We start from the raw sequence: 15,863 nt of genomic DNA on the forward strand, positions 1-15,863 counted from the left end.
TGACAAATTTAGAAAAAGAAGTGGTATTCATAGTATTTATTGAAGAATTTAAAGAGTTTGTAGAGGCTAAGGGATACCTACTGCAACAAGTGTTTAATTGTGATGAGACAGGACTGTTCTGGAAAAGATTGCCTAAGAGGACATACATTACCAAGGAGGAGAAATCATTGCCCGGACACAAGCCTATGAAAGATAGGTTTACGCTTGTGCTGTGTGGAAATGCAAGTGGTGATTTGAAAATTAAACCCTTGCTTGTGTATCATTCTGAAAATTCAAGTGTTTTCAAAAAGTATGGTGTGCAGAAAAAACGGTTTATGTGTGTGATGTGGAGGACTAATAATAAGGCATGGGTGACTAGGATTTTTTTTTACGGAGTGGGTGAATGATGTGGTGTGTCCTGCCATACAAAAATATCTGCAGTAAAGTTTGCCACTCAAGGCCCTGCTTCTCCTCGACAATGCTCCTCCTCATCCTCCAGGCTTGAAAGATACATTGTTGAACAGATATAATTTTCTCACAATAAAGTTCCTTCCTCCTAACACCACTCCCCTAATTCAGCCTATGGACCAGAAAATCCTAGCAAATTTTAAGAAACTTTATGAAAGGGCCCTTTTCCGGAAATGTTTTGAAGTGACTGAAGCCACAAACCTCACCCTCAAAGAGTTCTGGAAACACCATTTTAACATTTGTAGTGCTTTAAAACTCGTTGATAAAGCCTGGCAAGAAGTGACTCAAAGAACCCTGATCTCTGGCTGGAGAAAATTGTGGCCTGTATGTGTGAAAGAACTAGACTTTGAGGGATTTGAGCCAGTAAATGAAGTGCCTATTGTTGAGGAAATTGTTACTCTGGGCCGGAAAAACCAGCATTGAATGTAATGAAACTCCATTTTCTGGGTGAGTTCCGAAGGCTCCCCGGAGCTATCCCAGGCTGATATGCTAATGTCAGACTTTGGCATCAGTCATGTGTATGAAGTTCTTAGGCCTACTGGGGACCACGACCAGAACCGGGAGGCAAGGGGGAGCAATGGCCTATAGAAGCCCCCGTGTGGTTGGAAGCATTCTATGTCTGCCATCGACCGGAACAGGCACCCAGAAAGGTAAGCGCCTCAAAACAAACCCCTATTCTGGTTAAAATATCTACCAAAAGCCGAACTAGTGGATAAAACTCCCCAACAGAAAACAAGCAAACTAGTGTGACGTCACACGCCGCCGAGCCGTTGTCTGGGCAGCTCCCCCTCCCCGGGAGGGGGAAGGGGAAGTCCCAGACCCTCCACGCCAGCTACCCACACCTCAGTTCTTGAGGCTGGATGTCAAAAACGCAAAAAAAAACGCCGACTGGAGGGAGGGAGGGATGCCGGGGAGCCTCCGGGACTCACCCAGAAAATGGCGTTTCATTACATTCAACGCTGGTTTTCTGGGGGGAGCCCCGTCGGCTCCCTGGAGCTAACTACCCACAGACGGAAAAAGAGGGACTTACCCGGGAGGCGGTCGTCGCTCACTCCTCAACTCGAAGCCGAGACAACTGGCTGCAACCGCCGACCCAAAGCAACACAGGCCGACGGGGCCCAGGGACATTCACAAGGTAACGAGCAGCCAGGACCCTGTTCGACCACCAAAATCCCCGCGCCCGAATATCAGACAAAGACATATTCCCAAAGACGAAAGCAAGAGCCGCGAACTTACGAACGTCATGGGCACAGGGATAGACCGCAGGCTGGCTGGACTTAATAACCCTGCGGACTACCTGAGAAGAGAGAGAACAAAACCAAGAGAACAAAACAATCACCACGACCAAAAGAGCAGAAACCCCTGCACCGGAGGAGAGCATGAAGCTCCCCTACCCGACCCCCAGAGGCCAAAGCCAACAAGAAAAGAGCCTTGGAAAAACGATCCTGGACCGAAGGGGCCACAACGAAACGAGGAGACGAAAGGAAAGCGAGCACTCTGTCCAAAGACCAGGACGGCTCAGGCGGCGCATGAGCAGGCCGGAGGTGATTCAATGCACGAGACAGCTTGCGAAACGGCGCAGACGTAACATCGATACTGAAGGCAAGCTGAAGCAGCTCCGCCAGCGCCGCACAATACGAGGCAACAGTGTTTGGTATAAGATGACGGTCCTGAAACAACCACGAGAGGAAGGACAAGACCACCCGAACAGACAAGGAACTAACACGACGAAGGCGCAAAAAGAAACAGAAGGACCGCCAGGAAACTTCATATTGCCGCCGAGAAGAAGCCCTCAGGTGGGACACCAACAAGGAAGCCACCTGATCACCATAGAGATGATGATAAACTCGAGTCAAAAAACCCATACGCGAAGACTCGAGGAGAAGATCGAACCAGCCACGTGACGTACCGGCCTGATCTGCTGAAAGAGGCGGAGCCACAGGAAAACCCTCGGGTTCAGACACCTAGCAACCAGCGCCTAAAACCAAGGCTGGGCCGGCCACCAAGGGGCCAGAAGGACAACTCTCCCCTGGTAAGTCTCTAAGCGAGTCAGGACCTGGAGCAACAGTCAAACTGGGGGAAAGAGGTACAGGAACCCCCCACCTCGACCAGTCTAGCCAAAAGGCATCGACCCCGATGGCCTCACGATCGGGGAAGGCGCCGCATAAACTGGAAGACGCCGCGACCACGCAGACGCGAAGAGGTCCACCTCTGGGTGCCCGAACATCTGGCAAAGCCAATGGAAGGACTCATCGTCGACCGTCCACTCCGTGGAGAGGGGAACGAAGCGAGACAGGGCGTCGGCCAAGACGTTGGACACTCCCTGTACGTGAACCACCAGGAGAGCCAAACCCCGAGAACTCAGTAGACGAGTCTCCCGAAGCGACCGACCCCAAAGAGACAAGGACCGCATCGAACCACAGCGGTTCAGGCAATGAACTACCGGAGAGCAGTCTGAATGGAGTCGAATCGTCGATCCGCAGGCCACCCGAATCCTCCCAAGAGCGAACTACACTGCCACGAACTCCTGCACCGTGCTGTGAGCTCGACAGAAGGACGGATCCCAATGCCTCTGGCCGGCCTGGTGAGCACTGGTCACAAAACCCCAGCCGAGAGACGACGCATTCGTGTACACATCGAGCGAGGGCTCGGGTAGACGCCAAGGCACTGAACCCCGAAAAACCCAAAGAGGAAGCCGGTGACGCAGCAACCGACGCAAGGCCCCCAGGGGTCAAACTCTGCGATCGCGAGAGAGGCGGAAGGGGGGAACCCCGAAGGAACCAGAACAGCCGACGAAGCCAAACCCGACCTGGCGGGTAGACCACCATCGCGAAGTTCAGGCTCCCACACAGCCCCGCTGGGTGACCCGAGGGCCCACCAGAAACAGACGAAGGTGGGAACGCAGACGCAAGAGAGACTCCGGAGGGAGAGACAAGGAAGCGGTATAAGAGTCCCAAACGAGACCCAGCCAAGTCCGAACCTGAGAGGGAACCAGATGGGACTTCCTCCAGTTCACCAAGAACCCGAACCCGGCAAGCTGAGAAAGAACCAAATCCCTGGCTAGCAAGCAAGCTGACTGGCTGGGAGCCCAAACCAGCCAGTCGTCGAGGTAGGCCAACACCCGAATACCTAGGTGACGCAAACGAGCCACCACAACCCGTGTAAGGCGCGTGAACACACGAGGTGCCAGGTTCAACCCGAATGGAAGACAACGAAAGCGGTAACTCAGATGCCCCACAACAAAACCGAGCAAGTCCCTGAATCGTGGATGAATCAGGACATGCCAATAAGCGTCCCGGAGGTCCAGGGACACCATCCAAGCACCCGGCTCCAAGAGGAGCTGAACCTGACAGTGTAGTCATCCGAAAGGAGGGGCAATGAACCCCTGGGTTCAGAGGGACAAGTCCAGAATGAATCGCAGGTCCGCGCAATCCCGTTTCGGAACCGGAAACAGACGGGAAACCCATCTGAGGGACGACGTCATTTCGATGAGGTCCAAGCGTACCCACTCCAAGACAACTCGACAGCGCGCAGGGAAAGAAACCTGCCCTGCCAGCCCGACACCCCCAAGGGTAGAAGGGCCAAGGGGCCACCCAATGCCACCGCAGGTCGCCAGACACGACCCGAAAGGCCCACGAATCGTGGGACCAGGCACAGGCGAACAGCGCAAGCCGCCCCCCCCCCCTTCATTGCCCCGTCAATGGGGGCAAACCGCGAAAGGGCCAGCGACCCTTACGAGACCCAGAACCCCGCACAGAGCGAACACCGCGCCGACCAGACGAGGGAGGGTCCGAAGTAGGAGCCGAACCCGAATCTGACAACAGAGGCCTACCTCGACAAGAGGAACCCCGAGCCCTGGCACGACCCTTCCGGGAAGACCCACCCTGGGACCCCCAGAAAACCAACAAGTCCGACATCAGATGACAAGCCGCCGACGCAGCCTGAATAAACTGCTCCACGGCCGACTCCTCAAACAGAAGAGGACAAAAAGGTGAAGACCGCCTAAGAGCCAGAGCCCAAGCAGATTCCACGGAGGAACCCAGCACCATCTGCCGATACGCGAGATGGGAAGCATAAAACAGGGAAACCGCATCCTGCAAAATCGGCGTGAACAGTTTCAACAAAGTAGCCAAGGTACGCACTGCCGAGGACAAGGCGCCAGACGCCGGGATGGACCCAAGCGTCCTCACATCCTCCACGAGCCAATCCGAGGACAGCTCTAGGAGGGAAAAGAACCACAAGGCCGAAGCCAAAAGGCCCCGGGCACTGCAAGTCCTCCGCAATGAGCACCGCCAAAAGGGTGGGAACCTGCACATGGAGCTGAATAACGCCCACATCGCGGGGAAGGGCAGGGGCAAACAAGCACTCATTCAGGTACTCAAAATCGCCCCCCAGGAAAACCTGAAGCACCGTGGAAGCTTCCCGCCACTCCAGCGTGCGGGAACGACAGAAGGAATGCCAGGAATCCAGAACAAACAAGGGGCAGTCCGCTAGCCAGGAAGACTCCGGAACCTCGTAACGGAGCCAGAAAGGGAACGAAGTCCCAAACCTGAACTCGGACGGATCCATTTCCGAGGCATAATCCGGGCCACGCAGGAGGTAAGCTGCAAAGGCCGCCCGCACCACACCAGGTTGGATGCGATAAGCCGAAAACCTCTGGAAAGACGGAACCGACGTACCCGGGGGAACACCGAAACCGAACCCGGGGAGGGGCCGACACCAAATCCAACTCGTATGCAGAGGGGGGAAAAGAAAACCCCAAACCTTGTAACAATAAGCCCCGCTCAGAGGGAAGAAAAACCCAGGCGGGGTCCAGCGGGGCCCAAGGCCCCCAAGTCAGCCCCTCCCCAACCTCGAGGTCCTTCACCACAGGACCCGAGGCCGAGTCCTCTCCCCAAGCCCTGACCCCACACGACAAGGACGGAGCAGCCGGAAAAGCTGGAGGAAGGGGGGCCCACTGGTCAGACCTAGCAGCTTCGGCCGGGAGACAAGACTCAAATGCCTCTGCCGCCCTCCCGGAAGGGGCACCCCCCGAAGCTGCCCGAGTCTCGAGATCAAGTAACCCCTGCTCCGACCCCGAAACCCTCAGACGCTTCAGGGCCGGAAGCAGGGAAGGGGGGACCAGAACGAACAGAAGGGGAAGGTCGAGGAGGTGAGGACTGAACCAGGATCGAAGCGACCCGCACCCCCAAGTCCGGGTCTCGAAAAGCAAAGCGGGGCAGCCCCAGGGCATCCGGGTGAGCAACCAACCTGACGAAACCTAGACTGCAACGCACGTGCCGCTTGTACCCGAAGAGAATCATCAGAGGATTGGGTAAATTGAATCACAAGCAAGCAGCAACACTCACAGGACTCAGGGTCGAAAGTATCACCCACCCAACAGGCAGCGTGGCGGAGACAAAAACAATGAGGGTCACCCTGAGACAAGGGGACCGAGCAACCCTCAAACTCGCACACAGCGAGCGGGGACTCTGGAGTCACATCCATCGGACCCACGCGCCCCCTAGGGAATTCCCAGGGTCCTGAGCGTTTACTTTAAGAGGACTTGCGTTCAGGTAGTCCCAGGCAGGGCACTGCTAACCGGCGCCCAAAACTACCAAGCGAACTTCTATAGCTGTACCCAAGGGACGTGTACACTCACGGGGACCTAGCAGGGGGCGCCACCGAGGAGAACAGTGGAAGGGCAAAAACTAATGTAATAATAGGACAGAACCCCCCACCAGGCAAAAACAAAAAGAAAAACAAAACCCCGCAAGAGGACAGCGAACCCCAAGGAACAGAGCCGGCCGCTATGTCGGGAATACAAGCTGTGCAGCACCCTGCACCCCTACCAGTGCAAACTGCCTCTTACCTGCCGGTAACAAGGGAGAACAGAACACCCAAGAGCCCAACAGGCGGCCGAAAAACCGAAAAGGTAAAACGGACCAGCAGAGGCAGACCCCAAGGAGCCTGTGGAAGGTGACCCCAAGCCCCAAGGGCAGTACTTACAGGGCACCTAGGGAAGGAATCCCTAGGCGCATGCAGCCCAAGTACTGAAGATAACTCCTGGCTCTCGCACCCAACAGAAACAAACACCACACGCAAAGCACAGTGCTGTAGCGACACCGGAGCCAGAGCACATGACCTTCGCCTATAGCATCAGCCTCAAGAACTGAGGTGTGTGTAGCCGGCGTGGAGGGTCTGGGGCTCCCCTTACCCCCTCCCGGGGAGGGGGAAGTTGCACAGATAATGGCGTGGCGGCGTGTGGCGTCACACTAGTTGCTTGTTTTCTGTTGGGGAGTTCTATCCACTAGTTCGGCTTTTGGTAGCAATTTTAACCAGAATACGGGTCTGTTTTGAGGCGCTTACCTTTCTGGATGCCTGTTCCAGTCGATGGCAGACATAGAATGCTTCCAACCACACGGGGGCTTCTATAGGCCATTGCTCCCCTTGCCTCTCTGAGGGGGCCTGATTCCGGCCGTGGTCCCCGGTAGGCCTAAGAACTCCATACACATGACTGATGCCAAAGTCTGACATCAGCATATCAGCCCGGGATAGCTTCGGGGAGCCGATGGGGCTCCCCCCAGAAATGGGCTTGGAATTGGATGGTGCTGATGGAGGAGTTGGTGGAAGGACACAATGAAGAACTGACCACTGAAGAACTCCAAGCCCTTGAAAAGGAGCAGCAACAAAAGGCAGCTGGGGATATATTTCCAGAGGAGGATGAGGCAGAAGAGAAAGTCCCTTCCTCAACAATTAGGAAGTGGTGTCAGATGTGGGAAGAAATGCAAACTTTAATTGAAACGACTCACCCAGAGAAAGCTGCAGTAGGCCGTTGCATTAATCTTTTCAATGACAATGTTATGCCTCACTACAGACAAATGTTGCGAAGAAGGGAAAAACAATCTTCAATGGATCGTGTCATTGTGAGAAAATCAAGCAGTGAGCCACAACCAGGACCTAGTGGTATGCAGGCAAAACGTGCCAGAGAGTGCACTCCAGAAAAATCTTTACTGCCTGATATTATAATGGAACAGGACTCCCCTTCCAAACAGTAACCCCTCTCCTCCTCCCCCCTCCTCCTCACCATCCTCCATATGCTAACAGCAGTCATCAGCAAGGGTGAATAATAACTTGAACATACTTTTGTAGTGTAGATTTGGGTGAATTAGGTATAAAATTTACTTTAAAGTGAAGTTTTTTGGGAGTCAGGAATGGATTAATTCATTTCCCATTATTTCTTATGGGGAAATTAGCTTCGGTTTACAAGCTTCGGGTTACGAACCGTCTCCAGGAACGGATTAAAGTAACCAAGGTACCCCTGTAGTTCAATGTATGGAACATAGCTATACTCAAAATTATGGGGATCATATATGTGACATGTATATTATATTATACGATCAATCAGTGTTTTTGCTGTTATTACACTTAATACTCACATTGTATATACCTATCTACATGTTTGAGCACCATAATGAACCACAAAGATCGTGTGTTGAGAGTTTATATACACAGAAAAAGAATTCAAGGAACACCAGTGTTTCTATTGTTATTACACTATATACTCATGTTATATATCACTATCAACTTTTATATGCATCATAACATACTAATAAGCAGTTCTGTTCAGTATGGTGATGAAATCAAAACACAGCATGGAGCCACAAGCAGATGACGTCAACAGTCACATGATGAAAGACAGTGCCTCCAATATACTACTCATCTCACTATGACTAGCTACACAACCGCTGTTATTATACCACATTCCTGTCACAAAATCCTGAATATGAATCCATTTCCATAACAAAATGAACACTGGTGACGGAACATAAGGTCGTTTCCTGATGCGTAGATGCAGGAAACAATGGCTGGGTGTTGTGTATCTACCTCATGCTGTGAATATCATAACTAACATTGTGTTCACTGATATCTGAATGTTGTACTTAGTCTTTATCACAGTTAGGGTCATCTAGAACACTATCAACGCAAAATAATTTCCATTACCTATCATAATTAATAAGTGGTGCTGTGGCCCCTAGCTGCACAGCAGTGATGTGCGAGGCTCCTGCAATCACCAGCCTTGGTCGCTCTCTCAGTACGAAAACTCTCAGAGCCAGCACAGATGATGACGATTTTTTTTTCCAAGATGGCGTCTGTTTACAGGAGGCCTAAGGAGTCTTGGATGTGAGCCCCATGTATCCGCGGGAGTTTTGAATCGCTCCCTATACTGTACCTACAAACGCCATATGGTGCTCTGCGCACCCTCGATCCAACGCCTCAAGGTGCTCTGCGCAGTGCAATGGTTAAAGTAAAAATTCATTAGAGCATGACGACCCCCCATAGCACATCAGTCAAGAACTGAGGTGGTGGGTTGCCGGTTCACCTGCAAAGACTCCCCTCCCATGCAGAATGGGGGGTACGTAGCACTAATGAGCAGGAGGGGACTAGTTGTTTGATGCGTTTGTTTGTTTTCTTTCTGGGAGAGTTCTTTTGCTATTTTGAGGACAAAGCTCGCAATTTTCAACCAGACAGTGGTCTGTATTGGTTTGCCTACCTTTCTAGGTGCCTTCCCCGGTAGATGGCAAAATATGACATGCAGTTCTTTAAATGTAAAGTTCTCATAGGCTATTGCTTTCTGTGCCTCTTTGCGGGGGGCCAGGTTCTGGCTCTGGTTCCTGGTAGACAACAGGAACTCTGCGACTGATGACCCCAACTAATGTAGCACTATATCAGTAGGATAACTTCAGGGAGCAGACGGGGCTCCCCACAGAAAATCAGAACCCACCAAAGCTAGTGACTTGGAAAGGTCTACATTCACAAACATCAGTAACAGGACCGAGGCTAAAATGGCAAAGAGACTGCGAGCTCCTGGTGGAGCTGCCATCTGATAGTGTCCAGCTATAACTTGAGGGTTTAGACCGAGTCTCTAGGTAAATCATTTACAGAGTTGTTTGACTGTATCATTGCTTTGCTTTCTGTGAGCCTTGCAGTTGTCTGTATTGCTTCACTTACTTTCTGTATGTTTTCTTGGTGAGGGTGATCATAACAATCCCCTGCTCCATGTGCCTCTGTGAGGGGGGTCAGGTTCTAGCTCTGGTCCTTGGAAGGGCATGCAAGACTCCTAAGGCAGATGTGACTCAGTAGGGGGAAGTTATCTTGTCAAATTATATTCAGGGAGCCCCATTTCACTCCTCCAGAAAGATATGAAAGATAAGAGCAGCGTATTTAGGAAATAAAATGAATTAAAAATTAAAATTGTAATGAACAAAATAAAATCAGATAATGTATAATCAAAATACAAAATGAGCGATGGTAGAAAATGAGAACACAGTCTGAATATATGAGAGAGTAAGAAAACATTGCAGTGAGAGTAGTGTGTGAGAACAACATTCAAGTGGCTGACTCCCTTCACTTCTGCCACAGTATAGTACTGTACTTCCACTACTAACTAACACCAACTGCAAAGTAAATATAACAAACTTATATACATTATATAAAAGTAGATAAGTACTGTAACTTGATGATGATTATAACCAGTCAAAGCATATCCTGGTGTTTTGAGAATTCTTAACATTAAAAACTTTCTTTAACCGTAGCCAATGAAAACAATGCACTACTGTACTTGTTACTTTTAAAATTAAACAAATTATTTATAACAATGACAAAAGAACCCATAAATACAAAAGTTTATATATATTATATATATATTAATATATATATATATATATTAATATATATATATATATATATATATATTAATATATATATATATATATATATATTAATATATATATATATATATTAATATATATATATATATATATTAATATATATATATATATATTAATATATATATATATATATATATATATATATTAATATATATATATATATTAATATATATATATATATTAATATATATATATATATATTAATATATATATATATATATTAATATATATATATATATATATATATTAATATATATATATATATTAATATATATATATATATATATATATATATTAATATATATATATATATTAATATATATATATATATTAATATATATATATATATATATATATATTAATATATATATATATATATTAATATATATATATATTAATATATATATATATATATATGTCGTACCTAATAGCCAGAACGCACTTCTCAGCCTACTATGCAAGGCTCGATTTGCCTAATAAGCCAAGTTTTCATGAATTAATTGTTTTTCGTCTACCTAACCTACCTAACCTAACCTAACCTAACGTTTTCGGCTACCTAACCTAACCTAACCTATAAAGATAGGTTAGGTTAGGTTAGGTAGGGTTGGTTAGGTTCGGTCATATATCTACGTTAATTTTACCTCCAATAAAAAGAAATTGACCTCATACATAATGAAATGGGTAGCTTTATCATTTCATAAGAAAAAAAATAGAGAAAATATATTAATTCAGTAAAACTTGGCTTATTAGGCAAATCGGGCCTAGCATAGTAGGCTGAAAAGTGCGTTCTGGCTACTAGGTACGACATATATATTAATATATATATATATATATATATATATATATATATATATATATATATATATATATATATATATAGTATATATATATATATATATATATATATATATATATATATATATATATATATATAACTGAAAACTCACACCCCAGAAGTGACTCGAACCCATACTCCCACAACTGGTATGTACAGGGACGCCTTAATCCGCTTGACCATCACGACCGGACATAAGGAAGTGATAGCCGAGGCTATTTGAACCACTTCCCCGCCGGCACTCGGATGGTAATCTTGGGCATAGCATTTTATCAAATCACCTCATTCTTTGGGGCACACGTGAGGAACACAAATGCAAACAAGCCTGAATGGTCCCCAGGACTATATACAACTGAAAACTCACACCCCAGAAGTGACTCGAACCCATACTCCCACAACTGGTATGTACAGGGACGCCTTAATCCGCTTGACCATCACGACCGGACATAAGGAAGTGATAGCCGAGGCTATTTGAACCACTTCCCCGCCGGCACTCGGATGGTAATCTTGGGCATAGCATTTTATCAAATCACCTCATTCTTTGGGGCACACGTGAGGAACACAAATGCAAACAAGCCTGAATGGTCCCCAGGACTATATACAACTGAAAACTCACACCCCAGAAGTGACTCGAACCCATACTCCCACAACTGGTATGTACAGGGACGCCTTAATCCGCTTGACCATCACGACCGGACATAAGGAAGTGATAGCCGAGGCTATTTGAACCACTTCCCCGCCGGCACTCGGATGGTAATCTTGGGCATAGCATTTTATCAAATCACCTCATTCTTTGGGGCACACGTGAGGAACACAAATGCAAACAAGCCTGAATGGTCCCCAGGACTATATACAACTGAAAACTCACACCCCAGAAGTGACTCGAACCCATACTCCCACAACTGGTATGTACAGGGACGCCTTAATCCGCTTGACCATCACGACCGGACATAAGGAAGTGATAGCCGAGGCTATTTGAACCACTTCCCCGCCGGCACTCGGATGGTAATCTTGGGCATAGCATTTTATCAAATCACCTCATTCTTTGGGGCACACGTGAGGAACACAAATGCAAACAAGCCTGAATGGTCCCCAGGACTATATACAACTGAAAACTAACACCCCAGAAGTGACTCGAACCCATACTCCCACAACTGGTATGTACAGGGACGCCTTAATCCGCTTGACCATCACGACCGGACATAAGGAAGTGATAGCCGAGGCTATTTGAACCACTTCCCCGCCGGCACTCGGATGGTAATCTTGGGCATAGCATTTTATCAAATCACCTCATTCTTTGGGGCACACGTGAGGAACACAAATGCAAACAAGCCTGAATGGTCCCCAGGACTATATACAACTGAAAACTCACACCCCAGAAGTGACTCGAACCCATACTCCCACAACTGGTATGTACAGGGACGCCTTAATCCGCTTGACCATCACGACCGGACATAAGGAAGTGATAGCCGAGGCTATTTGAACCACTTCCCCGCCGGCACTCGGATGGTAATCTTGGGCATAGCATTTTATCAAATCACCTCATTCTTTGGGGCACACGTGAGGAACACAAATGCAAACAAGCCTGAATGGTCCCCAGGACTATATACAACTGAAAACTCACACCCCAGAAGTGACTCGAACCCATACTCCCACAACTGGTATGTACAGGGACGCCTTAATCCGCTTGACCATCACGACCGGACATAAGGAAGTGATAGCCGAGGCTATTTGAACCACTTCCCCGCCGGCACTCGGATGGTAATCTTGGGCATAGCATTTTATCAAATCACCTCATTCTTTGGGGCACACGTGAGGAACACAAATGCAAACAAGCCTGAATGGTCCCCAGGACTATATACAACTGAAAACTCACACCCCAGAAGTGACTCGAACCCATACTCCCACAACTGGTATGTACAGGGACGCCTTAATCCGCTTGACCATCACGACCGGACATAAGGAAGTGATAGCCGAGGCTATTTGAACCACTTCCCCGCCGGCACTCGGATGGTAATCTTGGGCATAGCATTTTATCAAATCACCTCATTCTTTGGGGCACACGTGAGGAACACAAATGCAAACAAGCCTGAATGGTCCCCAGGACTATATACAACTGAAAACTCACACCCCAGAAGTGACTCGAACCCATACTCCCACAACTGGTATGTACAGGGACGCCTTAATCCGCTTGACCATCACGACCGGACATAAGGAAGTGATAGCCGAGGCTATTTGAACCACTTCCCCGCCGGCACTCGGATGGTAATCTTGGGCATAGCATTTTATCAAATCACCTCATTCTTTGGGGCACACGTGAGGAACACAAATGCAAACAAGCCTGAATGGTCCCCAGGACTATATACAACTGAAAACTCACACCCCAGAAGTGACTCGAACCCATACTCCCACAACTGGTATGTACAGGGACGCCTTAATCCGCTTGACCATCACGACCGGACATAAGGAAGTGATAGCCGAGGCTATTTGAACCACTTCCCCGCCGGCACTCGGATGGTAATCTTGGGCATAGCATTTTATCAAATCACCTCATTCTTTGGGGCACACGTGAGGAACACAAATGCAAACAAGCCTGAATGAAAGAATGAGGTGATTTGATAAAATGCTATGCCCAAGATTACCATCCGAGTGCCGGCGGGGAAGTGGTTCAAATAGCCTCGGCTATCACTTCCTTATGTCCGGTCGTGATGGTCAAGCGGATTAAGGCGTCCCTGTACATACCAGTTGTGGGAGTATGGGTTCGAGTCACTTCTGGGGTGTGAGTTTTCAGTTGTATATAGTCCTGGGGACCATTCAGGCTTGTTTGCATTTGTGTTCCTCACGTGTGCCCCAAAGAATGAGGTGATTTGATAAAATGCTATGCCCAAGATTACCATCCGAGTGCCGGCGGGGAAGTGGTTCAAATAGCCTCGGCTATCACTTCCTTATGTCCGGTCGTGATGGTCAAGCGGATTAAGGCGTCCCTGTACATACCAGTTGTGGGAGTATGGGTTCGAGTCACTTCTGGGGTGTGAGTTTTCAGTTGTATATAGTCCTGGGGACCATTCAGGCTTGTTTGCATTTGTGTTCCTCACGTGTGCCCCAAAGAATGAGGTGATTTGATAAAATGCTATGCCCAAGATTACCATCCGAGTGCCGGCGGGGAAGTGGTTCAAATAGCCTCGGCTATCACTTCCTTATGTCCGGTCGTGATGGTCAAGCGGATTAAGGCGTCCCTGTACATACCAGTTGTGGGAGTATGGGTTCGAGTCACTTCTGGGGTGTGAGTTTTCAGTTGTATATAGTCCTGGGGACCATTCAGGCTTGTTTGCATTTGTGTTCCTCACGTGTGCCCCAAAGAATGAGGTGATTTGATAAAATGCTATGCCCAAGATTACCATCCGAGTGCCGGCGGGGAAGTGGTTCAAATAGCCTCGGCTATCACTTCCTTATGTCCGGTCGTGATGGTCAAGCGGATTAAGGCGTCCCTGTACATACCAGTTGTGGGAGTATGGGTTCGAGTCACTTCTGGGGTGTGAGTTTTCAGTTGTATATAGTCCTGGGGACCATTCAGGCTTGTTTGCATTTGTGTTCCTCACGTGTGCCCCAAAGAATGAGGTGATTTGATAAAATGCTATGCCCAAGATTACCATCCGAGTGCCGGCGGGGAAGTGGTTCAAATAGCCTCGGCTATCACTTCCTTATGTCCGGTCGTGATGGTCAAGCGGATTAAGGCGTCCCTGTACATACCAGTTGTGGGAGTATGGGTTCGAGTCACTTCTGGGGTGTGAGTTTTCAGTTGTATATAGTCCTGGGGACCATTCAGGCTTGTTTGCATTTGTGTTCCTCACGTGTGCCCCAAAGAATGAGGTGATTTGATAAAATGCTATGCCCAAGATTACCATCCGAGTGCCGGCGGGGAAGTGGTTCAAATAGCCTCGGCTATCACTTCCTTATGTCCGGTCGTGATGGTCAAGCGGATTAAGGCGTCCCTGTACATACCAGTTGTGGGAGTATGGGTTCGAGTCACTTCTGGGGTGTGAGTTTTCAGTTGTATATAGTCCTGGGGACCATTCAGGCTTGTTTGCATTTGTGTTCCTCACGTGTGCCCCAAAGAATGAGGTGATTTGATAAAATGCTATGCCCAAGATTACCATCCGAGTGCCGGCGGGGAAGTGGTTCAAATAGCCTCGGCTATCACTTCCTTATGTCCGGTCGTGATGGTCAAGCGGATTAAGGCGTCCCTGTACATACCAGTTGTGGGAGTATGGGTTCGAGTCACTTCTGGGGTGTGAGTTTTCAGTTGTATATAGTCCTGGGGACCATTCAGGCTTGTTTGCATTTGTGTTCCTCACGTGTGCCCCAAAGAATGAGGTGATTTGATAAAATGCTATGCCCAAGATTACCATCCGAGTGCCGGCGGGGAAGTGGTTCAAATAGCCTCGGCTATCACTTCCTTATGTCCGGTCGTGATGGTCAAGCGGATTAAGGCGTCCCTGTACATACCAGTTGTGGGAGTATGGGTTCGAGTCACTTCTGGGGTGTGAGTTTTCAGTTGTATATAGTCCTGGGGACCATTCAGGCTTGTTTGCATTTGTGTTCCTCACGTGTGCCCCAAAGAATGAGGTGATTTGATAAAATGCTATGCCCAAGATTACCATCCGAGTGCCGGCGGGGAAGTGGTTCAAATAGCCTCGGCTATCACTTCCTTATGTCCGGTCGTGATGGTCAAGCGGATTAAGGCGTCCCTGTACATACCAGTTGTGGGAGTATGGGTTCGAGTCACTTCTGGGGTGTGAGTTTTCAGTTGTATATAGTCCTGGGGACCATTCAGGCTTGTTTGCATTTGTGTTCCTCACGTGTGCCCCAAA

The 15,863-nt window shown here is 48.4% G+C and overlaps 1 protein-coding gene across 3 annotated transcripts in view; it reads right to left on the minus strand.

The window, feature by feature from the left end:
* Positions 1–15,863, minus strand: part of LOC123757260 (ADP-ribosylation factor-like protein 13B) — a 149,425-nt gene that overhangs the window by 104,787 nt on the left and 28,775 nt on the right. For 2 of the 3 annotated variants that reach the window (XM_045740786.2, XM_045740784.2), the window contains exon 2: positions 9,439–9,617. The exons of the other annotated variant lie outside the window; for it this stretch is intronic. In XM_045740786.2, the coding sequence (XP_045596742.2) occupies positions 9,439–9,488 (50 nt within the window). In that variant the 5' untranslated portion in view covers positions 9,489–9,617. The remainder of the gene's footprint in view (positions 1–9,438; positions 9,618–15,863) is intronic. 3 annotated transcript variants of the gene reach the window in all.

The sequence above is a fragment of the Procambarus clarkii genome, chromosome 13 (assembly GCF_040958095.1).
Source record: "Procambarus clarkii isolate CNS0578487 chromosome 13, FALCON_Pclarkii_2.0, whole genome shotgun sequence".
Classification (NCBI taxonomy): domain Eukaryota; kingdom Metazoa; phylum Arthropoda; class Malacostraca; order Decapoda; family Cambaridae; genus Procambarus; species Procambarus clarkii.